At 37.4% G+C, this 25,656-nt stretch overlaps 1 protein-coding gene and 1 non-coding gene across 6 annotated transcripts; both read left to right on the forward strand.

The window, feature by feature from the left end:
• Positions 1-3,292: 3,292 nt before the first annotated feature.
• On the forward strand, positions 3,293-24,988 carry LOC105046603 (peptidyl-prolyl cis-trans isomerase FKBP42). 5 transcript variants are annotated; one of them, XR_012142218.1, is made up of 7 exons: positions 16,809-17,138; positions 17,273-17,324; positions 17,961-18,147; positions 19,757-19,842; positions 24,367-24,551; positions 24,721-24,832; positions 24,942-24,974. XR_012142218.1 is itself a non-coding variant. In XM_073259879.1 (6 exons), the coding sequence occupies exons 2-6, from the start codon at positions 17,322-17,324 to the stop codon at positions 24,740-24,742; spliced, it is 483 nt and encodes a 160-aa protein (XP_073115980.1). In that variant the 5' UTR covers positions 16,809-17,185; positions 17,273-17,321; the 3' UTR covers positions 24,743-24,988. The 5 variants fall into 5 exon arrangements, 4 of the variants coding, with proteins under 4 accessions (XP_073115979.1, XP_073115980.1, XP_073115977.1 ...); XM_073259879.1 differs by having other exon boundaries at positions 16,809-17,185; positions 24,721-24,988; XM_073259876.1 differs by having other exon boundaries at positions 24,721-24,988.
• On the forward strand, positions 16,662-16,734 carry TRNAE-CUC (transfer RNA glutamic acid (anticodon CUC)). The gene has a single exon. It is a non-coding gene; the product is annotated as a tRNA-Glu (tRNA).
• Positions 24,989-25,656: the final 668 nt, after the last annotated feature.

Raw genomic sequence — 25,656 nt, forward strand, 5'->3', positions numbered from 1 at the left:
CTTAATGAAGTGATCGGTGTCTAATCATGGAGGTTTCACAATGAAAAAGTCCCAACATTTATATCCATGCTAATATGATCCCTAGACCTCAATTATAGAACTAAGAGGATAAACTTACATTGCTTGTTATGTCATATTTGGAGATATGATTGTTACAATATCAAGACCAAATATTTTTAGGTTGCATTTGGTGCAATGCCAGACAGTGGTAATCTAATTATCTACAACTTGGATAGATTGCCAATAATATTGATTACTGGTTTGGTACACGCAATAATATTGAAATAAATTATTAAAAATCTTGATTGATATATTTGGTATGACAATCAGATTACTGGTAATGTAACATCAAATTTTTAAAATATCCTTAAATCAAATTTATTAAAAATCACACTCAATATATAAAATTTTTAATTTTTCAGAATAAATTATATATATTAATATATAATATATATAATATTATATTATATATATTATATTATATTATATTTGTAATTTTTTTATTTTTTTTCCTTCCTTCTCCTTTCTCCACATGCCACAACCCCCTAACCCCGGATGCTCCACCCTCGGCCCCCTGACTGTCTGCCCGTGGCTCCCTGACAGTCGCTTCTCCGACATCGCTCCCAGCCGTCTGCGCCACCCCTGCATCGTCCTTTGGCCTCCGGTGAACCGCACCCCATGCCCCACAGCCACCTCCATCATCGCCTTCACCCACCCGCATTGCCGCCCTCACCCGCACCGTCGCCCTCACCCGCATCGCCGATCCCTCACACCCCACCCCGCACCCCCGGCGCTGCCCTTTGGCCACCCATACCATCCGTCGGCCGCTCCCACTGCCCCTGCAGCCCTCTTTCCGCATGGAGATCGTTGGATCTCCATAGACCGAGAGTTTTCCTTGATTGCCCGGCGACTGCCATCAAGGAGATGACAGCGGCCCACCGATTGGATAGATTTTGACTGTTGCCGGTCGGATGTGTAGAGGAGAGCGTCGGTTTTGGCCCTTCCCCTTTCCACTGCCCATCGTGAAAAGAAGACCGTGAAATTTTTGAGAGTATTTTGTCAAAAAAAATATTGCAAGATTACCAACATAGTGTAATCTGGATAGCTACCCATCTTCTTGATAATTCAAATTATCTCATGGAAGATAATCCAGATTACTAATCCAAAAAATATACCAAACGTAGTAATCTAATGGGGTCTTTTTTAATTATCAGCAATCTGGATAGATCGCCAGCTATCAAATGCAACCTTAGGTTATTTGGTCCTAGATTAGATACATGGCCTGGACTATGCTTTTATGCTTGAAAAATAAATTTTAGAAAATAAGAGTAATAAAAAAAATTATCAATATAGTCAAACATATTCATTACAAGAATAAACATTCAGTAAAATACCTATATAATTTATTATTATAGCACCTATAATATACTATTAATTTATGCTTTCTTTTTTTATTTAAACAAAAATGCCCTTAGCATATGAACAATTTAAAAATTCTACCAAAAAAAAAATCATGGTTTATGTTCATGACAATGATATACCTCAACGATAATGTTAATTAACAAAAAAAAACCTTAATTATTTTAAAAATATTAAATTTTTTTTTTAAGTTTCTATCTTTATCCTAAACTTCGATTCGTTATAATCAGATCATCAAACTTTTAGAATATTATAATTTTTCCGTAGTTGCTACTTCCATTAGCAGTGGTGATGGAAATAGTCACATGTTATCATACGACATATAGTAGAAACAGATGTGGTACGAAATAGTTACTGTAGAACCTTTATAAATTTTTTTCTTTCTTTCTCCCATTTAGCTAGAGTTTCTACTTTTCACTTTATCATTTTTCTAAAACCTAACCACTTACACCACCATCGATATTTCCGTCTCTACCATCACCAACTCCAAAGCCTCCATTGACCACCACCACCACCACCAAGACTACCTCTGTCACCACACCATCATCACCCCATGACCCTTGAGAAGCAAGTCATTTTCATGGAATATATACCACAGAAGGCAAATCTCTCTTATACAATAGCCAGTCGAAGCAATGAAACTCTTTCAATCATGCTAAACCCACATACTTTTCTCCTCCCTGAACACCTAGAAAAGGAGATACAAATGGTGGGGGTTTTGGAGAAGATAGTGATGGAAATATATGGAGGAAAATGGGAATAGAAACTCTAACTAGAAGAGGATGAAAAGGGGGAAGAAAGACTTTAAATCCTAGTTAGGAGGGGAGGAAAAAGAAGAAAAATGAATTTAAACCTCTAGAAGAGGAGAAAAAATGGAGAAAGGGTTTAGAATTTTACATTAGCTAGTTCCATATCAGCTCCCACTATGTGTCATGTGATGGTATGTGATCATTTCCGTCAGAGTCTTTTGACGAAAGTAATAGTTAGGGAGAAATTGAAATATTTTAAAAATTCGATATGATTATCATGAATCGAAGTTTAAACTAAAAATAAAAACCGTCAAAAAGTTTAAAATTTTAAAATAATTAAACTAAAAAAAAAAAAAATGTAAACTGACATCCCTAGACATATAGTGGGGGAATCGGAAGGATCCGATCATCCTAACCCAAGGATTAAAGAATGCAACAGACCAATGCCGCAATCAAAGGCCTTTACCGTTGTACTACAATATAATGCAAAGAATTATGACAACGTAATAAGCTACCTTGCCCATGCCAGGGTTATTTTACTAATGTTAGAGATTAGATGGCCTTGATTCGGAACAAAGAGGATGCTAATGTAGGATAAAGAAGGCACACGTTCATTTTTGTAAAAAAATATTAATCATATAACATGTTACCATGATGCACTGAAAAAAAAATATAACATGTTATTCATCAGATGACTATTCATGTTTGACACTTGATCTTAGAAACATAATTCATGATGCTCCTTAAGGGATGTTGGAAAATTCTATGAATATTTTTCAGTGATAACCCGCAGGCAGGCCATAGCAAAATCCAAGTGAAAAAACAACATAGCTGTTCATGAGCAGTAGAAAAGTCGATCGGGACATGAAGAGGGTAAAACTCGGACACCGCAACAATTCCTTAACGCCTAGAAACAAATCGTACAGCCTGGACTACCACTGGTCGTCAAATCCTGATCCGACGGTGGAGACGACGACGGACCAGTATAAAGAAGTCGTCAACAAGTCAATCGAGAAGCAACGCCGCACCCCCCAGTTTTTCGATGCGAAAGGGTCTTCTTCGCTTCGTCGTTCGTCTGCATGGCTGTTGTAGTCGTCCTTGAGAGGAAAAATAAAGAAGGGGAGGGAGGGACGGAGAGAGGGAGAGGAGAGGGTGGCGATCCGAATTCGAGTCGGACCATATCGATCCTCGTGTCTCTCTCATCTCCTTGATCTCTTTGACCTCCTCTTCGATTGACTTCTACTCGCCTCTTTCCATCGATGGAAATGCCGGAGTTTCCCGATCTTGGGAACCATTGCAGCGTCGAAGACTGCCGGCAAATTGATTTCTTGCCCTTCACCTGCGACCGATGCAAAAAGGTACCCCTCAATCATCTCTCTCTTTCTTCCTTTTTTTTTGATTGCTTAATCTTGGAAAACATTAGGATAGATTATGGAACCAGTTCCCACATTGGATGGAATTTAGGCCACTGATAAGAAGAATTTAATAGGATGTGATGGCGTTGACGATACCGTGTTTTTTCCCAAGAGGGAAGTGGGTTTTACATGATATGATTGAAGTTCCGAGAATTTGCAGCCAAAGCTCGGAAGCATTGGTATAGAATGACTAATTATCTTAATCTTGGCAGCGAAATCTTTAGCATATTATGCCACACTCCGGGATTTAGACTAATAATACAAATCTTTACTTAAAATAAAAAAAAAATGGAAAAGGCTCTTCTTTAGGGCTATGGCACCACCACTCTTCTTCTGAACAACATATATTTTGTAATTTGTTGCTGAGTATTAAATAAATGAAAATATTATTTAAGATGTATTCGATTAGTCATTAAAAAAAATTTTTTATTTTTTTATTTTTAAAAATAAAAATCAAAAAGTAATGTTCGATAACATCATAAAAAATAAAAATTAAAAAATAAAATAATTATTTTATATGCAAAACAAAAATTTTTTATTTTTCAAAATTTATTTTATTTTTTTTATTTTTATTTTTTTTTGCTTTCACACATCTAAAACGCCAAATCAAAAAAGTACAAAACCCGAATCTTTCTCCTTCATCGAGCCTGTCACTTCCCCACCCCCTTCCTCTCTCTCTTTCTGAATTTTTTTTCCTCGTCGAGCTGTTTACCTGCCATTCCTAAACGTTGCCTTTTGTTTATAGCAACGTAGTTATCAAACATATTTTTTATTTTTTTTATTTTTACTCAATAATAAAAAAAAATATTTTTTTAAAAAATTAAAAATCAAAAATCAAAAAGTATAACCAAATGCATCCTTAGATAATTTGCTGATTTTGAATCATGACATGATTAAAAAATTAGGTGGAATTATAGCAAGGTCAGCATTACGCAACTGAATCAAACATTCTAATCATACACATTTATATGGAGATTTCATGGTCAATGTATCTAAGAGTTTTGGGTTGTTAAAAAGGAGGGTCGTGATGAGGCTACGGGGAAACTTGTGAGGTAGGGTGCATAAAGGAAATAGATAGCAACAACTTGTTGACTCTTGTTACTAATTAGCAATTTATGACATACGCATGATAAATGAAAGGACATGTCCTCCTACACCTGTACATATCTTAAGCTGTTCTTTCCCATAGTTCATCCTCATATCATCGCAAAACCATCCAAGTCTTGCTTCTTGAATTTAATTGTACCAGAGGTCCATGATCATCGTATGGACTTACAAAAATAGCTTTGGAGGTTTATAGCGAGAGCGGTTAGCTTCAGATTTTTTTCCTCTCTCCCCTATCAAATGCGACCATTATGTCAAGCCCACAATCTTCAGCAAATTCTGAAAGGAGCCCTCGTTGTAGCACGGTCCATTAACTTTATGATTGAAGGAGGGTCCTCTGACTCTCATAATCGAAAAACCCCAATCTTTAGGGGTATTTGAGGCCTTGAGCTAGTCATAGGGTTACAGTTTCGTACCTGCTGACACTTAAATTTCATTAATGCAAGAAGATTTTTGTAAGATACACAACTATCAGGGCGACATGTTTTAGTTTTCTTTTTTTCCCCACTCCTGTTTCTTTTTCTTCTTCCTTCTAACCATTCGATTTATTGTTGAATTCTTGCTTGTGGGAAAGAGATCAAATTGTCACCTTAAACCTTGCTAAAGCTGTGTGCTAATTTCAAAAATATCATTGGACATACATGCTACATTGTCTCGTTACTTGACAAACGACTAGCATGAATTTGCATCACTGTATATCATTGAAACAATATAACAATAATCGTAAGGAAGTTAAAAAGATATTTGGGAGTTTCAGGACAGGAAAATTTGGGAACTTTAGTGGTATATTCAATATTAGGTAATAAGTACATTAGGTTATATTCAAGTTTGGTTCGACAATTGACAACTTCTACTTGCATGACCATGAGGACCTAGCAGGATATGTTATATATAGTCCAATACATGTTGTATTTGCTGATGCTAGAACCATCACACACTCTTTAAATATGGCATCTCTGCGGAATGGTTTGTACATTTTGGCATGGTATGATATGAACCTGGCACTTGCGTTCTTGCATGCACCTTTAACTTATGTCGTGGATTCAGTAATCTGGTTGAAGGTTTGTTTATTTAATTTCATCGCATGGTTGAGAAGTTGCTTCTGGTTCTTGACCTTTTTTCTTACATTTTCGATTCTTCATTCATCACATTTCCCAGAATCAACACTCTTCCTCTTATATCAATTTTAGGGTCCCTTCTATAGCGTCGTTTTGAACGAGTTTGAACGAAGCCCAAACTTACCTTTAAGTTCTTAATCTCCACATTCTTAGACATGGACATTTTAGTTCTTGCTCCTCTTCCTACTTTTCCTTTTTTTTTTTTTTTTTTTTTGATATCGGATCCATAATGACCGGTGAATGCTATAAGGTCAAATTCTCACAGGGAATTACTTTACATCCATAAGTTGATTGCTCATTGTTTAAATAGAATAATATATTTGTTGGGAAATCCCATATGGGCCCGTAACGTGAAGAAACCCAGAGCTCAGAGTGTCTAAGCCCAATGGGCTAGGACGCCTAGTTGCTGTCGTCTCCACATCCGTCATTCTCATGACCAGCTAGTCTCCAACTCACGAATGACTAACCGGCATTTCGCAACCCAAGCAGACGAGACCCCACCAACTGGCCCCTGAGGAGCCGCACTCGGCCGATCGGTGCCCCCTCGATGATCGATTTTCTGAGGCCGACTGTGGGGATCATTGGCACATACAGATGGCCAGTCGGGCCCAATCCGACAGTACTTAGCAAACTCACCTGGCCGACTTATGGGTCTTCTCCTTTTGACCCATGTCGAACCTGGTCTTGGCTTCAGATCCCCATCCCTTCATCGACTACGGTTCCATCTGTGAGCCTGGATCTCGAGGTGTACACGTTGGCCGAACGGCCAGGCATCAGGTGCAGACCCACGCAAGGCCTTGATCCTGGCATCACCCTCAGCCGATAAGACTGCCACTGATCTCCTACTGCTAACCACTGCCAAGCGACGTACCCTATAGGACTAACCACCACGCGATCCTATCAGGTCACATCAAGTCACGTCATCTAGTGGTTATATCCGAAGTGGCTGGCTACACTCCACGATGAGAAGCTATGTCAAATCAAGTCATTTTGAAGCCATTAATTGTGCCACATGCGTGGTAAGACCCACTGCCAAGGTCTCTGACAGGACGTGACGAAATGTTATGGCCGGAAGGGCTAGGGATGATCCCTCTCTGTCTCTCCATTTGTATCTTCCTCCTCGAAAGGCAGCCCAAAACAACTAACTCCTGATCGACTGACCCTTCATTAGACATTCTTTCAGTCTCACAGCTGCCTTGTGGTCAGCTAACCATTGTTCCCTAAGCACCATAATCCAAAACCTACTATGGGCCCAGCACCAGCTGTCAAGTGATGGTTTCGCCATAGCACCTATGACAGTGCTAGTGAACTGTCCATCCAAAAGCTTCTGTCTTTACCTATTAAAGGAGGCCCAAAGGGAATCTTAAAAAATAAATTTGTAATTTAGTTAAAAGCAATCAAATAATAAAAAGATAAATCTATGATCTTGTTTTTAATATAGCTTATCTTTCCGAGCACGAACTGTATCCTTCATATCACGATGCGTCTCCACAAATCATAAACTATTCAAGATCAAGCATCATAAAACCATGAATACTACTACTTAAACACATAGAGAAGAATCATAGAAATCCTTTATGCTTGCAAAATATTTAATCATATTCAAAAAGGTGCCTTACAAAATTTAAGTAATTGATAATAAAAATTTTATTGATATTTTGTTTCATGACACATTCTAAAGAATGAAATTATTCAGAGAATGATGCAAGTGGGTTAATACACACACTGATTAGATTTTTTGGTAATTCAGTAGCTGTAGAAGGTGAAGTGGAATTGCTTGTAATCACGGGTAAATTACCTCGGCAAGTGACTATGTTGCTCAACTTTCTCATGGTCCGAATATCCTCAGTATATAATGCAATCTTCGGACAACTTGGATTAAAAATTTTGAGATCCATTGTCTCAGCGTACCATCTTCTCATCTAATTTTCGACTAAGGATAGAACCAGAGAAATAAGAGGTGATCAGCAACTCATGAGACAATGCTTCATGGAAACAGTCTAGAGAAGTAAGCCCAAGAAAACTCTACCAATTGAGGGATTGGACCTAAGAAAAGAAGAAAATGAAAGCTGAGGTGAACCAGTGGAGCAACTTATTGAAGTAATGCTCGAAAGTGATCCTGGCCGAACTATCAAGATTGAAAATTTACTGACTGGATGCTTCAAAGAGCGATTGACTGACTTTCTTTGAGTAAATACTGATGTGTTCGTCTTGTCGGCATCTGACATGTCAGGTATCTCTTTTGATATCATCACTTATAAACTAAACATCAACCCTCATCATCACCTTCATCCTGAAATAACAAAAGATGATTGATGAAGAGATCGACAAACTCCTCAAGGTAGGATTCATCCGAAAAATACATTATTCGGATTGGATCACCAATGTGCTTATGGTGAAGAAGGCTAATGGTAAATGAAGGATCTGTATTAACTACATCGATTTCAATAAAATTTATTTAAAATATAGTTTTTCTTTGTCAAGAATTGATCAATTGGTCGATGCCACTTCGAGCCACAAGCTTCTAAGCTTTATGAATGCATTCTCTGGTTATAAACAAATTCGAATGGTACCCAAAGATGAGAAAAAGATAGCCTTCATAACTGACTGTATTGTTATAAGATGATGCCATTCAGATTGAAGAATGTGGGCACACCCTACCAGCGCCTTGTCAACAAAATTTTCAAAAAATAGATTAGTAACAATATGGAGGTGTACGTTGATGACATGCTGATCAAAAGCATTGAAGTTGATCAGCATATTGCCGATTTGAATGAAGCATTCATCGAACTCAGGCGCTACCAAATAAAATTGAACCCAAGCAAGTGTGCTTTCGGAGTGAACTTTGAAAAATTTTTGGGCTTCATAGTGACCTAGAGAAGAATTGAAGTAAATCTCGAGAAGATCTGAGCACTTCTGGAGATGAAGCATTTGACCAACAAAAGAAAAATTCAATGGTTAATTGGAAGGGTTGCAGCACTAAGCCGATTTATATCTAGATCGATTGACAAATATCTTCCATTCTTTAAAGCAATAAGACAAGCGAAAAACTTTGAGTGGTCGGATGAATGCTGATCTACACTTGAAAGCCTTAAGAAGTACTTGGGATCAGTATCTCTTTTGTCAAAGCCTGTCGAAGGTGAACAACTATATATGTATTTATCAGTCACCTTACAAGCAATAAGTTCAGTTCTCATTTGAAAGGATGCTATTATACAAAATCTATTACACCAGTAAAGTCCTAAGAGATGCGACAACTAGATATACGAGGATCGAAAAATAATTTACTCAATTCTCATCGCCAGTAAGCATCTTCATCCATACTTCTAAGCACACACAGTTATTGTACTGATCGATCGGCCTTTGAAAGCAATACTTCAGAGATCGGATACGTTTGATCATCTAGCAAAGTAGGCAATCGAGCTTGGAGAGTTCGACATTGAGTATCGACCTTGTACAATAATAAAGGTGCAAGTACCGACGGACTTCATCGTTGAATGCATGATTTCTAAAGAAAAGCCAGGTATCAATGCTTCTGAATTAGAGATCGGAGTAGGAGATAACTGATGGATTCTGCATGTGGATAGAGCTTCAAATTCATTCGAAAGTGGTATAGGTCTAATCATGGAAGACTCGACAGACTTGTTGTCGAGAATGCATTGAGGTTCAACTTTAGTACGACAAACAATATAGCTGAGTATGAAGACCTCATCGTCAGACTAAAGATCACTAAGAAGCTCAGTGCAGAAAAAGTTAAGGTGTTCTCCAACTCTCAACTCGTCATGAGCCAAGTGCGAGGTAAGTATGAAGTGAAAGATCCCACTATGTCTAAGTATCTTCAAAAAATAAAAGATCTTTTTGCAAACTTCAAAAAGTTGGACATTCAAAGGATACTGAGATCAGAGAATGTCTGAGCTAATGCACTATTCCAGCTAGCCACTTTCAATTCTATCGATTTGAAACTAAAAATCTACATCGAGCATCTAGAAGTCCCCAAGCATCGAAGAAGCCTCGAGCATCAACCATATCGACAATAAGTCGAGCTGGATAGATCCTCTCATTGAATATTTGAGCAAGGACACCATTCCAGCCGATAAAAAGGAGGCCAGAAGAATTAAATGGCAAGCCTTATGGTATGTCCTCCTCAATGACCAACTATATAAAAGGTCATTTTCAATGCTATTGCTCAGATGCCAAAGGCCATTCGAAGTTGATTATTCACTTTGAAAAATCCACGAAAGCATCTATGGTGACCATATAGGAAGCAGATCATTAGCTTATAAATTGCTCCGTCAAAGATATTACTAGCCTTCAATACAAAACAAGGATGCAGAGAATTTTGTATAGAAATATGATCGATGTCACAGGAATGCTAACATCCAGTAGAAGCTGGCATCTCAGCTCACCCCTATTTTATCTTCTTGGCCTTTTGTGATGTGGAGAATGGACATCCTTGATCTTTTCCTGATGGCATCAAGTCAAAAAAAAATTATTGTGACAATTGACTATTTTACAAAGTGGATGAAAGTTAAATCTTTGATACAAATCACCGAGCAGAAGGTCAGAGACTTCATCTGAAAGTCAATAATATGCCGATTTGATCTTTCAAAGATGATCATAACCAATGACAGCTGACTGTTTGATAATGTGAAGTTTAGAGATTTCTATTTCAGACTCCACATCAAATATTGATTTACTTTCATCGGGCATCCTCAATCAAATAGAGAAGCCAAAGTCATAAATTAGACTATTCTCCAAGGATTGAAAAAGAGGCTAGACCAAACTAAACAACTCTAGGTTGATGAGCTTTATAGCATGCTATGGGCATACTGAACAACACCCTGGACACCAATTGGAGAAATGCTCTTCAAGCTAGCATTTGGTGTAGAAGCTGTCATCTCAATAAAAATTGATCTATGATCATACAGAGTGGAGAACTATAATGAGCAAAAAAATTTTGATCGTCTATGTTCCGAACTCGATTTTTTTGAGAAAGTTAGAGAGCGAGCGCAGATCAGAATGGCCTCTTATTAACAAAAGGTGGCTCATCACTATACCTCTCAGGTGAAGTTGAAGTCTTTTAGATGTTGTGATCTTGTCCTTTGTCGATCTGAAGTTTCTAAAGCTGCCAAGTAAGACAAACTAGCCCTGAATTGAAAAGGATCCTATCGAATTTTGAAGTAGTTTGTCCTGGGTCCTATCAAATTGAAGAACTGATGGTATTCCTATATCTCAAATTTGAAATTCTGAGAATCTGAGGATGTACTGTCAGCAAGTCTTATTATTAAGAAAATACTCAATGCAGTCCTTATTTCAAACTACCTATGTCTTATTAAATATTATGAATTGCTTTTGTTCTCACTCATGTCACTTCGACCTATGATCTACACCGTGCATGGCAATTTTATTTTGAGTCAATAGATTCAAAACTGAACATAGAAAATGACAAGCATAATTCAAAGGAAAAGATCATTTCATTAAATGATATGTCTTTACAAGATCGTCCATTACATTCTTTGAAAAAAAAAAAAGAAGAACAAATTATATATAGAAAAGATCTCAACATCTCCTGCATCCGCTAGATCTTGCCAATGACTTCCATCGACCTTTGGAGTCTTTACGGGGCCTGGGCAATTTCCCCGATCCTTCAGGGGCTTCGGTCCTCAATCCCTCGACATGTCTTGACTATCCCATGGCCCGCCAGTCTCTATGGCCATGTCAAGAGAAGTCCTGACAACATGAATGTATGTATATGCAAGAATGCTCTAGACTTCATGGCACAAATTGCTCAGCATCGATATCTATCATCATCAGGAATACTCTGTTAATGTTGGAGAAGAACTCCTTTGCTTTAGCAATGCCTCAGTTGAATCTCATTTTGTACACCTAGAAAAATAATCTTGTATTTTCAGCAAGCACACAAAATCTGGTCATGGTGATGGTGGCTTTTGGAAATTCATCCTTATCTCCAAAGTAGATTACATTCCTGCAGAATATACAAGTCTTCGAAGTCGGCTGCAAATATAGAATAAATTAGAAGACAACAAAAAGAAATGAGGAACATTGGGAAAAGTTTCTTAAAAAAAATATACTTGATTTTATTATAATATTTTTTGTTACAAGTTCTTTACAAAAAGATGAAAGCCAAAAAAAAAAAGTTACATAAGATCATTGGACAAATGAAGCTTCGATAATGACCTTTTGACTTGACTTATCTGCAAACAAGCTTGTCTTGGGGTCTTCAGTCGGAGCAGGATTGACATCGATAGTAGCATCAGAGCGAACCTCTACTGTGCATGATCGAAAGCGAGGTCTGTAATGATGGTGGCAATCATCACTTCGATGGCGGCTATAGACTCAGAAGGAGTGGCTACTTCGAGAGCGTGAGCTTCGTCATCTTCACCTTCGCTTTTCGATGACTCGCTCACCTTGAGAATGATGCAGCTAACATGGACCTTGGGCAAAAGCTCCTTCACCTTATCGTGGCATTCCATGAAGCCTATGTGGTATAAGAAAAAGACAGCTTTGGCGACTTCGGCCCTAAAGTCCGCTGGTGCTTTGTAATCCTCCACCGCTTAGATCCATGCATGCCTGATCCTGTCCTCGACTACAAGAAGAGCCTTATCTGTCTTCTTCTTGTAGTGGTGATGTTCGGCCAGGTCCCTCTTCCTTTTCTCCAGCTCCTTTTTAACATCCTCCTCTAATGACTTTACCTTCGTCTGAAATGCCTCAAGTTTGGTCTCAAATCGAACTCTATCATCTTTAGCTTTCTTGAAGGTGGCCTCTAGCTTCTCCTTTGCTGCCTTCAGCTACTGTTTAGCCTTTCTTAACTTCTCTTTAGAAAAAATTTTTGTCCAATCATGCTCAGCTAAAGCTTCCCTTACGAAAATAACTAAATTTATCATTTGCATAAAGAGCACAAACTGTAAGAGGAGGAAGAAGAAAAATATAAATAAAAAGTAAAAGAAGCAAGAGAGGAAGGGCTTGCTGCAATGATGCTAACCAAACTAGCATTTAGTGCATCCTTCGCTATAATACTTTTATGTAATTTTTGACTTGTGGAAAGAATCAGAAGATTTGTTAGCTCTCTAGCAGCTGATCGTCTATTAGCGCTGATGCATCTTCCCTCACTATCTTCATTAGCATTATTATCTTCTTCTGGATGGTAGGTTCAAAAAAAGGTCGATTGACTTTCGAAGAGGGTCCAGGAGCCACACTCATCAGGATGACGACCTCCACTTTAGGTGGAGGGACATCCGAAGCCTCTGGCCTCAGCTCCTTGTCTGATGTGGTCACCCTCTCTCCAGAAGACCTTGACTATTTCTAAGGTGGATCGAAAACAACCATCTTCTTCCTCTTCGAGGGCTTAGCTTTCGGAGGTGGGCTCGATCTTTTTTTCTTCTTTACCCATAGAGCGGTGATGTCATCAAATGTCATCTTCATCTTTGCAATGATGAAAACAAAGAGAAAATTAGCAACCTATAGTGAAAGAGGACAAAATAATCAAAAAATAAGAACAGTAACCTACGTCGGGGAGTGATGTGGCTGATGCCTACGTCGAATAGTCCCTAGTCAGTTAAAATATTTTTGAATTGAAAGACATAGATCCCAACCAGCTTTTCATAATCTCCTAAGTCTTCTTTGGAAGGATCTTTCCTAGAGTTTGGTTCTAGCTAAGGTTTACCCCAAGTGGTCCTAACGCCCCATGGCTAGTCCGAAGAAATAAAGAAAAATCTATTTTTCTAGTTATGGACCGAAGATGAAAGATCAGCTATGATCTAATACTTTGGACGTCGTGAGGAATACCATCAATGCTTATCATATGGATATTTATTTAAGAAAAAAAAAGATCTAAGGAGCGAACATCATGGAGAAATCTTGACGATGTCGCAGATCAGAAGGAAAGCTATTAGAGATCTAATTACATTTAGAGCTATTTGAGTAGGAAGAATTTTATAATAGTCAAGAATATTATAAATAAAAGGGTGCAAAAAAAACTGAAGATCAAAGAGAAGTGCCTTCTTGTAGAAGGCGATACATCCCTCTAGAGAAACTAAGACCCTATCATTTCTATTAGATGCTACTAACTTAAAAAAAGATGAAATAAAGTATTGAATCCAAAACTTTTTCAAGTCGGATTCAATGAGATGGGGCTCTTCATGGTCAGGTCCCAACGATGCACGGCCCCGACCATGAGGAGCCTCATCGGAAGCTTTCTGTGGAGTAACCCTAGGTTCTCTCGGAGAAGAGGGACTAAAGGGTTCAGAGCTACTATCCTTCCTATGCCTATGGGAAGCCATGAAATTAAAGAAAAAGAGGATTAAAAGCCTCTGAAAACTAGTGAAAAACTAAAAGATAGGATTTTGGGGATGAAGAAGAAGGAAAGGGATGAGGAACTTCTTATCAAAAATTTGGTCAAAAAACACTGGAAGACATTCATTCAAAAAAGAGACTTCAAAAATAATAGTCGCAGCAGCAATGGCAGAAAGATGAAGCCAAGCATAGGTGACCCTGTTAATATAAAGACGTTAATGGCTCTGATCTACTGACCCTCACCATCCGATACTTTGGGCACTGCCATGTGGTGTCATTCTGCAAGTTGTGGTGGCATAACGAAAAATATTTTTTTTAAAATCATTACGATGCTTCAAATCTTGTTCTAACATTACTATAGAAAAGATGTGTCAGTTACTTTTTCAAAATTAAGCAGCATGCCTCTTTTTATGCCACAATGAGTAATTAATACAACGTGACAAGACGATGGTTCAGCAATGGGATTCAGGCTGTTACAAGTGCTAAATTATATTCGGGCTTAGGAGTATGTGTGCCCCAACTGCAGCAAAGGTTTTCGAGATCCAGTATTGTTGGTGGAGCATATCAAGAGGGATCATGACGGCTCTTGAATTGTTTAACAGTAACAGTAACTATACATTATATTTTCTCCACCCTCCAACGTAGTAGAATTTTGCTATATTATTGAATAATTGTATTCTTTTTCCAATTCAGCCTATGTTACTTAAACTGCCCTTGCTGATCTTCAAGCAGATTCAAATTAATTCATATTACTGGAAAAAAAGGATAATTCATGCTTCTGCTTTGTTTACGACAAACGATCAGATTTTACTGCAACATGCTCAAATGCAAGTGTTCTCCTTTTCCATTGGAGAAATTACATCAACATACAAGTTATTTGACATTGTCGTTTTGATTACTTTTGCATAACTGAATTAGAAGATAACTTTTTTCTCTCTCCTTCTGTCTGAATCTTTCAGCTAAAAGTTATTTCTTTTTCAATATTTCTATAGTTAATATGATGTCAAAAATAATTGAAGTTTATCCTCAAGTTGTAATGCATGAGCATCCATTATTAGCTTCCACTTCCGGCAATGTGAAATCTTCTCTCGTCTCTCATGACCTATTTGGCTTATGTGTGGCCTTTTCAGTGAGTGAATGGGTGCATGACTTTGAGATAGTATTTAATGATCTAAATGAGATCACCATGGTATTCTAAGATCATTAATGATCTAAATTCTATTGTGATTTGATTACAGGTGATCTAAGATCACTATGTTTGGTAGGTCATGGTCTAGCGATTAAATATCCTTGAGTACTTATGAGTAATATGTTTGTTATTTCATGGAAATCCAAGATCAATGATTATATAATATGAAAACTACCCATAATATATTTCATAAAAATATATTTATAAATCATATATAATGTATTATAAATAAAATATTAATATATTTTTTAATATATTGATAATTAATATATTTTATAAAAATATATTTCTTAGTCCTATAAATTATTAATTCTATAAAAATATATTAATACTTATTATAGAATTAATATTTTTATTTATGCTTATAATATATTATTTCTTAATATGAATATTTATTTGATTGAAAAAATATGTCAAATAGAAGTAATATATTAAATATTTTTATTATATAAATATAAAGTATAATAAATATTTTTATTCTAATTTAAAATTATCATTAAATCATAATATGATGATAATATATTATAATTTAATATATATAATAAAAATAATACATAATATCAAATATAATATGATATTAGATATACAATATTGATATAATATATTAACAATATATTGATATATCAATTTTTTTTGCTAAACTGAGAGGTGCTTTTGTCTTTATATTTTAGCCTAAGATCATTATTCGAGAGTGATGTTGGATTTCCAACCTCAAGAATGAATATTTTATCACTGGGTTGGAAGGTGATTTGAGAAATATGGGTGATTTGAGATTACTGTCACGAAGATTATCATGATTCAACTAAATATAGTGATCTCATCACTTCCATCCATATTACATTTGATCTTGGATGAGTCACCCCATGCCAAACACTCTGAATGTTGTTAGAAGTAGGTGCATGTTGAAATGCATTTTTTGAATTGTCTCAATGCCTATTAGATTTACCAAGCTGGATGAAATTTTACAAGCAATCAAATTAGATTGCTTGGGGGCTAATAGAGTGGATAAGCTTATATATTTAAGAGCGATATCTAGATTATGAGCATTGATTTGAATGATTTTAGGGTGTTCTTTCATTTAATATGTGAATTTAATGCGTAGTGAAAAGCTCCCCTATAAGAGGATGAATGGATGATGCCGATGTACGGAAGTTCTATTGTTTTCCATTAGGTTAATCAGATCGTGGTTGTGGATATTATCTCTTGGAGGCTGAAGAATTTTGATTCAAATACTTGATCAAAGCATGTAATTTCCAAAACCAACTTCGCATATTCCCATGTTCGGGTCTGAAGTCGAGAGACGTGCGGAAATTTCGTTATGTTTTTTACTTTATATCTCCAACATTCACTCCTCTCCGTTGTAGTCTAGTTGGTTAGGATACTCGGCTCTCACCCGAGAGACCCGGGTTCGAGTCCCGGCAACGGAAGTGTTTTTAGACTTTTGTTATCTCTAATTTAACCACAGATGTTTTTTGCTATTTGAAAATTTACAGATGCGAACCAGGAGGACCTGGATTTGCTTCATTTTTTCCCTCCTCACCTCTTGTGCATAATCCAAACCAAGCAAGATGGTATGCATTTCATTTATCTTTATAAAAAAGAAATCAAACTCCAGAGGAGATCGCCAGACGAAGATGAAGGTTGAACGAGTTTTGGAAAAACCGGGGGAGAGAGAGATGGGTCGAATAAGAGGAACCTTCTTCCCAATAAAAGAAGAGAGGTACTTTTTTCCTCGCCTTCTTCTCTCTTTCCTTCCCCATCTCGGTCTCGGTCTCCCCCTGAGAAGAAAACCATCCCGGTGGTTCCTGGTCTCCCGCCCCGAGTTAGCCAAGTAGGGCTCTTCTCTTCTCTTCTCCTGCTTCATCTTTTATCCGACAAGTATGATCTCATCGCCATTTTTTTATTAACTTCCATCACTGGTAAAAATAAAAGAGAAAAAGAAAAATAAATGCTAAAAATTTGCAGGCAGGGCCTCGCTCAGAAATGGAGGAGGAGGATCCGCACGATCGATCCAATGGTGATCCCTCGCTAGCTGTCTACTTCTTATCAGCCGTCCAGTTTCCTGTATTTCCTTTTTGGGTGATCCTCGTTCCAATTTTTATTCCCCATGGTCAATATCAAATGATTTTGGAGGGAGCCCGACATATTTATTGATATTAATGCCGTTAGTCATAAATAGAAAGAAGCACGAATATTTTATTCTTATGTAGACCTTATGTGCCTGGAAGTAGTAAGAATGGATATTCTAGTTCCTATTCAAGCGTCTATGTAATTTATATTTTACTTTTTTATCTTCGAATAATTCTCGAAGCTGCATTCTTAACCTAAGAGCAGAGTGTATGTTTATAATTTTTTTTCTTCCTTCTTTTTGTAATTCTTCCTTACATACCTGTTTCTGTATAATGTGCACTCGAATCTCTCTGGCTGCACATATCTATTACATATTCCATGCTATTATGGTCTTCCTGATTTTGTAAGTTTACCTAAGGTATTGATCTATTCTTATTGTCGCTGAGTCGGTTAGTATTTTTTGTTCTGTTACTTGGTGACATATTTAAGTGGTAGGTAATTATTTGGTCTGTTTTTGAATCTAATCAAATTTATTATTGTCACTCTGGATGCCTTAATTTTTCATTCTATATGCTTTCTATAGGTCCAAATGATGATGATCACATCATCACTGAGAGTGCTGCAGTTGTGCGTGATGAACCTCTCCGAGATGACAAAGGTCCCCCGAAAGTTGACCATGAGGTGGAGGTCCTTCACAAGAAAGTCAAGAAGCAAGTCATTAAGGAGGGTCATGGTCAAAAGCCAGCAAAATTTGCGACATTCTTTTCTAAGTATTTGATGATTAGTTCGACTACGTATTATCCATTTAATGAAGTACACAAGCCATTTAGTGGCATTGGAGTTCCTTTTCTTTAGAGTGATCCTGTGATTGCGTTGCCAAAGATTTATGCACTTCATAGTTAGATGGCCATTTTCTTTTAGTTTGCTAATGGATCAATTTTTAGCTTTTCATATGATAAAGAGGTGACAACCAACACATTAACCTTCGATCTTTGTTTGATCTATGTGGGATTGGTTATTTATGCTAATACTGAGCATGTGTGAGGTATGGAAGGGTTGAAATGTGCATATTAATAGATGCTAGTTTTGAATTAATAGGTCTGGTATTGTTCTTAGTGATGCTTTTGGAGAAGAATGTAATGAGAAAGAAGTGTATTGACTAAAGAGGTTCCACATCTTGCCAAGCTTTATAATTGGTTAATAGCTGAAGCAAATTCTGCCAATGCATCATACTGACCTTGTCCAAGTAAGAAAAAAATTGTTCAGAATAAATTTCTTGTACTAAAGTAGGTTGTAAATGGAGTCTGACATCTGACATCCAGATATGGTTCAGCTCCAGATGAACCAGGCAAATGGAGTCTTCTGATCATGAAGTTTAGCACTGTATCCCAACCTGTTTGACCAAGCTTATCTGATCTCAAAAATCTGCTTTTGGACAGTAGCCTCTTGTCTGAAAAACAAGTTCTATATGTCATGCATTTGTTGTTGTTGCAAAGAAATCCTATTGGTTTCTGTCTATTTGTCCCAAGATCAATCCTGACTTGGATTCTTGACACCCTTTTGGCTGCGATGAATCTTTTGCACCTATATACAACATAGTTTTGGGAGACTTGGTGTCTCATACAATTGTTCGTTATTGAGTGATGAGGAGACCTCGAAGGCACTTTGGCCTTCACATACAAACTTTCGAGAAGCAAAATCCTTTATTGGTTCTTTTCTGGTTCATTAATTGTTGCTGATTATTCTTCTTTAGATTTTTTTTTAAAAAAAAATCATTTTTCAATATTGGGCTCCTGCCTTTCCATGTTTTCATTCTAGAGCAGCTTGAGTTTATAATTGAATTATTTATTTTCTAATAAGACAATAATATCCTTCTCTACAGGTATTTTTCTAGTCATATTTGTTCCACTCTTCAGTTAAATTTTACTACTTACTAGGATGCATGCATGAACAAATGCGTCCTAAATAAAAATTAAAACAATAAACCTTTAAAATATTATAAAAAAAATAACATATTAATATAGAGGATTTTCTTTTATGCATATAAATACACATACATATGTATTTACTTACTTACATATATGTACATGCATATGTGAAGCAATAAGTTATAGAAGTTGCAGTGTTAAGGTAGACTTGTTCTGAATAATGTGAATTACCTTTCACCAGCTGCATCTAATTATGGTTAGTTAAGAAATATGTTGTCATTGTAATGCTGCATGCTGCAAGTTTTGTCCTTGTTTTGCCTTTATGGCTATCTATAATTGGCATAACTTGCATCGGTAAGAGTTCTTCTTGTCTCATGGAAGATTATTAAAGAAATAACAATGAACAGATTTACTGTATAAGTTTTTTTAGTGGTTCCCTTTGATGTGGCAGTGCACTGTAGGGCATGTGTTGAAAACTCTTCACACAAATTTGAAGATGGCTGGAGCAGCGACCGGTTGAACTTATCTTGGGAAAAGGTATTTCCTTTCATTATATTTTTTAATGCATCTCGTATTTTTTTTATATGTTTTCATACCTAGCTGTAGGATGATCTTATTCACTGTACAACATTAGGATTTCAGTGATACTGTTTCTCTGCTCTGTTTCTTTTCTCATGGTCCCAAGTGGTGTCAAATTTGTACATGTGGTCGTTGACTTCTCATTATGCTTAATAACCTCTATAGGTCATTTCTGTCTGATGATACATGGATATTTAAATCAATATTACAAGGATTCGGGTGCTGGGGCTGGTGGAAGTATTGGCTAGTGCCTGGCACAGCATGCCTTGCCATGACAAAACAATAAAAAAGGGGTTCTCTTGGCTCAATTTCAAACATTATCGAGCTGTATTTTCCTCTGTCGGTTTGGCATGGGGTCAAAATCCTGCATATATGCAGGTTATTGTGGCAGACATGCATGCCCTCTGCTCTGACCAGCTCAGCATCAGGGAGCACTCAATGAGACACATAGCTTTATTGTACCCGTACATGGTAAAAATCCAAAGAAGATACATAGCCCCACGAGTAGCTACTTTTCAAACACACAAGGTAGAGCAACCTATTTTTCTTCTCAAGACAATATCTGTATAGCTTCAAAATGATCAACGGACTTTCTACCTTTAAATGGCATGAATTATTTTCTTAAACTCTTTTCACTATATCAACAACACCAAAATGCTAAAACAAACTTGATGTTGCAAAACAAAAGGGTCTATGTGTCTACTTCAGCAGTATGTATCATTCTGCATTTGGTTGCTTCACTGAATAATGGTCAATACCACTAGACAGGAAGCAATGCTGATTAATTCTTGGTCTCCAAAATACCAAGCTATAGTATGCATTTTGTGATATCATACTCATGCACCTATGGCTTCAACTGTGGCACCCAGTAAGTTATTCCAAGGCTAACTACTACCGAGAAATTAAGTGTATGTTCTTTTGAGAGTTTATGAGTACTCCGGTCTCTATTCTTGCTGTCTAAGAGAAATAAATGTCTAGCAAATTATTATCCACTACAATATCCTTGATGTCCCATATTCACATTTAATTTCTTTTCTATGCTTTATTAACAAAATTGTATATGTGAAGATGATGAAGGGAAATAAATGAGAAGAAATGCCTAAAAATTCTTAGGTGCAGGGAGTATGGAGAAAATTCCAGATCACATATTGAACTAAAGAGAACTCAAATTGTACATTTTTATGTTTATTTTAGCTAAAATATGAAGAGAGACACTAAGATAAATTAATGGAGGATATCTGGAAATGTATTACATGTTTTCTGGATAAGAACGACAGGCAAATATATCACTGTTGTAAAGATAGATGTCACATTAATGGCTTTCAAAGACCTTAACTGACAAGAAGTTTGAATGGTCGACTCAACTTGAAAACAAATGTTAAATGCAAAATAGATGAAAGCACATATGATGTCTGTTGGGTATAAAATAATCCTAGCCGAAGTTCGTAAGAGGCCAACCCTCCCAGGATTCTTCCGGCTTCCGACCTTGTGCGGCGTCTTTCTGAACTCTCCCGGCCATCCGAGTTTCCACAGTACCATCCGGACTCCTCCAGCAGCCGACCTTCCACAGTGTCCTCCAGATTCCTTCAACGGACGAACCCCTATCGTACCCTTCGGACTTCTCTAATAATGAGCTCCTTCAGTCGTCTATCGGACTGCTCCAAATGCTCTCTGGGCTTCACTATCAGCCGATTTTCTACAGTGATCGACTACTCTCTGAATCTTTTTCAGACTTCCTCCTGTCACGATCGACTTTACTCCGAGCTTCTTTCGGGCTTCGTTAATGTCCGAGCTTCTCCAGCAGCAGGACTTCTAAAGTAACCAGACTCCATCCGAGTTACTACAGCGGTCGACCGCCTTTCGAATTTCACCCGAACTTCTACAGTAAGTGAATTCCGTTCGAACTTCTATTGCAAGCGGACTCCATCCGGGCTTCCACGGCAACCGGTCTCCATCCGAGCTTCTACAGTAAGTGGCCTCCTTCCGGACTCCTACAAGAACCGGACTCCGTCCGAACTTCTATAATAAAATTGAATTCCAGACGAACTTCTACAACGGACGGGCTCCATCTCAGTTACAACTGAGTAGTGCTGGATGCCAAGGAAGGAGTTTGAATCTTCTATGGTCTCCACTATTATGACCTCCCAGTGATCAGTCCATGTGGTGGTGGTCATGGACCACAAGACCGGAAAGAAGCCATTGCATGGTCCTTGTTGGGATATACCGACTGATCCCCGTACGCCGACTTATCCTCGGACCGGTCCGACCGACGCCCGACTCTACCCACCGGACAGACAGACGACTCCGACAATGACTGCCGACAATATCCGGTCGAAGGTATGTCGGCCAAACAGACCAATACTGTTCCCAACCGGCCGAACCCATATCACCAACTCACTGTCGGGGGTGGCAGCCGACGTCCGACTTCCACAAGGCACCAGATCAGCCGACGGTGATTTCGAGTTATCACCCGACGTCCCGACAGCCGAATACCGACATATAGTCGGCCAGCCCGTCCAAACGCCGTACAACCGCTATGGGCTGTTGTCCTGTCAAGGACATGCTGTGCGACTGCCCTGGGGCATTGTCCTGTCAAGGACATGGGTTAATTCTGATGACCTGACAACCCACGCCGATTTGATAGCCTCTGGCGATTTGACAACTCTCCAATTGTCTGCACCATTAATGGCGGGACCATACCGCATTCTACTATAAAACGGGGTAAGGCAACAGTTTTGAAAAGTTTTTTTCTCAAGCTTTCTCAAGCTCTCGAAAAGCTCTTAAGCTCTAAGCACTATCTCTAAATTCTGCTAAAATTTCATTCGAGTGCTCTATTTCTGTTGAAGCAGAGTACTGACTTGAGCGTCGGAGGGTCTTGCCGGAGCACCCCCAACTCCGATTTAGACTTTCTCTGCAGGTCCCGACGGCGGCCGTGATCCCCTCGACTCCAGCTTCTCCGGCATCGGCAGAATTCTGCACCAACAATGTCCATTATCATGACCTCATCATATTTAATGAGGTGCGAGCTTAATCAATAATATAGTAGTGGTTATTTTTTTAGATCTTGCATCCCATTCCTTTCTTTTCTCTTTGCACATGTTATAGGGAGAAACACATTGGAAGTGATCAATTAAAAGTAAAAAGCACATGTGTGTGTATGCAATTTTTTAGATGGCCTGTTGATGCTGTCAGGTTGTATGAGCAGATGGAGAGGATAAGGAGGTCTAGAATAAGCTGCCCATTCAACCCTTCCCTCCCCCACCACCTACCCCAACACACAAAAAAAAGGGAAAAGAAAACAAAGAAATAAATAAAGAAAGAAAGGTTTGTGCGTACGTCACTTCTGTCTATCCAACTATGCTTCGTTCCCACACTTCCCCATTTTATGATTCTCACCCTTTACCCTGTTCCCCTGGCCTCTGGCTCCAAGTTTGATATATTGGTATCGGGTAAAACTTTGCAGAGGATTTAATGTAGGAAATTCTGAGTGTTCAAACTTCAAACCACATAATTTGAGCACTCAAAGGCATTTTCTTTTGTCCTTTCTAAAATAACAAAACAAGACATATATTCAGATAAAGTGGTGGGTGCACTTTTAAAGTTGTTTCACCCCCTGCGCTCCTTTTGCTCAGGAATTTTTGTACAGCACTGCATTCTTATATAAGGCCTTTATAAATATTATAAGAATATATAGTCACACCTTCCTCAGAGGAGGATAAGGAACTTATGTTCAATAACTATCATTTCTTTGTAGCATTAAAAGGAAAAAGAATATCTTGTGGTTTACAATATTATACACAAATGCTATATGGTCTATGAACTTAAAAAATCTTGTCATCGGAACCTAAATATATGAAATTAAAAAAAAAAAAAAATTATGGGTTCTAACTTAATCAACAACTAACCGATGCCATATGACTATCAACATGGAATTGTTTGGCAAGTTTATCACCTCTTGCAAACTTGTCAAGTTAACTCTAACTTCTATAAAGTTGAACTGTTTTGGTGGTTTATCAATTATGGACATATGATGTCAAAGAATTAGATAAGTAGGAATCACACTATAATCATAAACCATCAAGCCTTAACCCAACTACTTGTGGTTAGAGTTGTGAATCCTTATGAACCAAGAATTCCTATGCAGGGTCAATACAAACTTTGATCCTATTCCAAATTCAACTTTTCTTTTGTTACTTCAGTCTTGACTATGGTACTCCTAGAAGGCTAAAATGAAAGTGGAGAAAACTTGATATAATTTCAAAGATATAGAAAACTAGAAGTCACATGGCAGAAATTTTAGCTCTGTTCTGAATTAATATTTGAAAGAACTTGAAATTGGCTAATATACCTGAACCATGTCTCAAACTGAAGCAATTCTTTTCCTAAGTGATCTAGTCTGAACTGTATATTCATTGTTGAGTTGATTAGCAATAGATAATACTTATTATAGTGATATTAATGATTCTACTCATAACACAACAGAAAAAAACAGAAATGACGGGGTTGAGCATTGGTGTTGCAAGCATGAAGAATGGAGAGCGTGCCCTGTTGCATGTGGGTTGGGAACTAGGCTACAGAAAAGAAGCAAGCTTTTCATTCCCAAATGTGCCCCCTATGGCAGACCCTTTGTACGAAGTTGGGCTTATTGGTTACGATGAGCCAAAGAAGTATGTCATCTCTTGTTTTTTCTACTCTGGTATCTCACAGCAGTTCTTATAGTACTTGATGTGTTTTATATTGCTAAATATGTATACTGATTGATTTATGTAAACTTTGATGCGTAACAATAAAAAAAAAAAGCTTCATATATTATTGTGACATATATCTGATTAACAGGGGAAAGCCCAAAGTGACATGATGGTAGAGGAAAGAATTCCAGCAGCAGATAGAAGGAATATGGAAGGAGAATCTTAGTTTAAGGAAGAAAAGCTTGAGGAGCCATGCTACAGTATGAAATGATTGTCAACTATAAGTCACCTAGATTTGTTCATATTTGTTTTCTTTTATTATTTTCAGTTTTGCAGGAAGTCATAATGAATGTTTCCGTCCTTTGTCAGGCAATAGCATATATGGGCGATGGCTTCGTGTTCAGTTGTTTGGAAAATACAGGGACATGGCCTTGGCTGTGAAAAATCCATGTCATCTTAACATGGCTGCATGCTTAATTAAGCTAAATCGATATGAAGAAGCCATTGGACAATGTACTATTGTATGTTTATTGATTAAGTTGGTTTATATTTTCTGGCTTACTCTGTGCTTATTTTCTTTTATCGATCATTGCTTGACAATGTGATGGAGACCTGATAAATAGATGATTCACGTCATATTGGAAGCTGCTTGTCATATTTGAAGCTATTTTTTTTCTTTTTTTCCTTTTAGATATTATCATGTAGTTTACCTTTCCTTTTCAAGTTTTTCTATTAAAATCCACTCACTAGTCCTAAAACAAGAGTTCTTCTCTACTCCCATGGAGCAGTGGCATAAGGTAATTTTATTTTCAAGCATTTTGTACAAATTGTCGAGGGTTGACATCATGTTGGAAACTTGTTGCAAATTATTCTCAAAATTCAAAAAAATATACCAACTTGTTGCAAATTGTTCTCAAAATTCAAAAAAGCATACCATGAAACCAATAGGTTGACCACATGTATATGGGACAAAGTTTGTTTTTTGATGTTAAACTAAATATGCTTTGTGGGAATGTTGAACAATAAGGTGAGCACAGACATATGCACTAGGTTTTGCAAAGCTATGAATATTGAATCATGCATG

Source organism: Elaeis guineensis, chromosome 6 (assembly GCF_000442705.2).
Source record: "Elaeis guineensis isolate ETL-2024a chromosome 6, EG11, whole genome shotgun sequence".
In the NCBI taxonomy this organism is placed as follows: domain Eukaryota; kingdom Viridiplantae; phylum Streptophyta; class Magnoliopsida; order Arecales; family Arecaceae; genus Elaeis; species Elaeis guineensis.